Genomic DNA, 2,701 nt, shown 5'->3' on the forward strand with positions numbered 1-2,701 from the left:
CTGGTTCTAGTGGTAATATGTCATGCAGACTGACTGGTTTCAGTGGTAATATGTCGTGCAGACTGGTTCTAGTGGTAATATGTGGTGCAGACTGACTGGTTCCAGTTCTAATATGTGGTGCAGACTGACTAGTTCCAGTGCTAATATGTGGTGCAGACTGACTGGTTCCACTGGTAATATGTGGTGCAGACTGACTGTTTCCAGTGGTAATATGTGGTGCAGATTGGTTCCAGTGGTAATATGTCATGCAAGCTGACTGGTTCCAGTGGTAATATGTAGTTCAGACTGGTTCCAGTGGTAATATGTCATGCAGGCTGACTGGTTCCAGTGGTAATATGTAGTTCAGACTGGTTCCAGTGGTAATATGTCATGCAGGCTGACTGGTTCCAGTGGTAATATGTCATTCAGACTGACTGGTTCCAGAGGTAATATGTGGTGCAGATTGACTGGTTCCTGTGGAAATATGTAGTGCAGACTAACTGGTTCCAGGTCTAATATGCGGTTCATATGTAGTTAGTTGTCTCTGACGTTGGATCTTCTCTGACGTCCTAAGTCGATTACGTGTAGTTCTAAGTGTTCAGATGTGTAACGTGTATATGCGTTTCATTAAGACAACAGTTCAACCCAAACATACATGCACAATGCATCACTGTAGTTAAGACCATCAGTGTCATTTTAACTGACGGTGATGCAGGTACATTTAGACAGAATGTAGCAAAAGAGTTAATTAGCCAAACATTAGGGATAAGTAGGCTTTCTTTAGATTTGGCCTTAAGTGAAGCTTATCAAATATCTACAATCATGAAACGCAGTTAGGCTGATCTGTTATCATCTCTGTCTAACTTACATTTACCAAAAGCACATAAAAGACTTATCAGCGTCTGGTAATTACATGTTAGTGCATGCCTTGTTCAAGATTCAGAACTAACTAAAAATATTGGAATTATGAATTGTAGATGCTTCTAGAATAACTTGTCTGTGTGTGTGTGTGTGTGTGTGTGTGTGTGTGTGTGTGTGTGTGTGTGTGTGTTTTTCAGTACTCCCCAAGCATGCGAGCTACTTACCTCTCAATGACGGAGGACCAGATGAGACACTTTGGAGAGGACTTCCGGGCATAGACTTCATCCTCCATCCTCATCATCATCACCACATATCACCCTGTGCAAGTGATGCTGTGTGTTTGTGTGTGTGTGTGTGTGTGTGTGTGTGTGTGTGTGTGTGTGTGTGTATTGCTATATCAGAACTGTCCAGTTGCCCAGTACTGTGACTAATGATTAATTTCTCTTTGAAGATGAGATGTTTTTTCACACCTTTGACTCCCAAGGTTATACCAATTTTATTTTTCAGAAATTTCATATTACACTAAATATGAAAATTCAACACGGTATTGAATAGCGGTTCAAATAGAGGGTGCATTTTTTAACTATAGCATTAACTATACATATATCAGACATCACAGTCTTATCAGACACCACAGTGAGTCTTATCAGATAGAAGATCAACACAACACATCTGCCAGGACTCTCTGAAAAAGATCCTTAGTGTTACACTTTCATTCCTGTCGCTGGTTCGTTCTGACACGCGTCTGCTTCCCTCCAGGTGTACAGTGTCTCTACTGACGTAACCACAACAGAGTAGAAAAGATGTTTGTACAGCCTCTCACCTCTGACATGTTTGTCTGGCTTCTGTGATGACAAAATTATATAAACTTCATCACTGTATGATGAGTCACTGTACTCTACTAATGCTTTTTTAAGTGAAACGTTTTTGTAAGTTGAAGAAGTGTTGAATTGTTGTGCCTCTATCTCTGTCCTTCTCTTTTTGCTAAGGAGGCTTAATTTAGAAAGTTTATTTTCTATGAACAGTCTCTGTGTGTGTGTGTGCGCGCGTGTGTGTGTGCGCGCGTGTGTGTGTTTAATCTTAAATTCCATGTGCTCTTTGCAAGAAACCTCATGTAAGATCCCTTTTTTAGAGTTAAAAATGGTTGAGCCATCATTCTCCCGGAGTCTGACTATTAAGTCACCTGCTTACTGAACCAGTTTAGTGTAATATATTTCACCTGTTTACTGGGTTCAATACCATACTCCATATTTGACTGAATAACCTTGACTTTCTACATTCTTTTAACTTGTTACTAGCATTTGTAAATAACCTGTATGATAACAGATGTGTTTTTATTTTTTGTTTATTATACATTGTGCCACAATTTCATGATAGCTTGGAAAGACACCGGGTGATGAAATCAAACTGTAGCCTCTGTCTGCATTTCAGACTGAAGTTGTTGTGTAATAAAATATTTAAAACATATATATTTGTGGCATATTTTTGTCTTGAATGGATACTCCTCATGCTAACATCACTACTGTGGCCCGGTCTAATAGACTGGCTGGTACAGAGCTGTTAGCCTGATGCTTACAGACTCCTCACTGGCTTTGATCAGCTGTGTGTTTGAGCCACGTGTCTCCTGGATTCAGACACGTGTCTTCTGTTTTGAGACAGAACTTGTGCTTTTTGGACAAATGTCTGGGTAGGTCACTTTGAGTTGTGAGTTTTTGGAGTTTTTTATCCTCTGTGTGGGTGGATGTGATGGGGACGTGTGTGTGTTGAGGGACAGAGGTTTGAAGTTTCAGCAATTCTCTCTGCGGTTGACGCTCTGGTTTTCTGTGCTTGCTTTCAGCTGTTGTCCAGTGTGAAGTTCTTC

General features: G+C 40.4%; 1 protein-coding gene across 4 annotated transcripts in view; it reads left to right on the forward strand.

Annotated features, from left to right (window-relative positions):
* ttyh2 (tweety family member 2) overlaps positions 1-2,307 on the forward strand; it is a 37,804-nt gene extending 35,497 nt beyond the window's left edge. For all 4 annotated transcript variants that reach the window (XM_035533771.2, XM_035533773.2, XM_035533772.2 and 1 more), the window contains one exon: positions 1,038-2,307. In XM_035533771.2, coding sequence (XP_035389664.1) covers positions 1,038-1,118 — 81 coding nt within the window. In that variant the 3' untranslated portion in view covers positions 1,119-2,307. The remainder of the gene's footprint in view (positions 1-1,037) is intronic.
* Positions 2,308-2,701: the final 394 nt, after the last annotated feature.

The sequence above is a fragment of the Electrophorus electricus genome, chromosome 15 (genome assembly GCF_041902795.1).
Source record: "Electrophorus electricus isolate QZ-2024a chromosome 15, ASM4190279v1, whole genome shotgun sequence".
In the NCBI taxonomy this organism is placed as follows: domain Eukaryota; kingdom Metazoa; phylum Chordata; class Actinopteri; order Gymnotiformes; family Gymnotidae; genus Electrophorus; species Electrophorus electricus.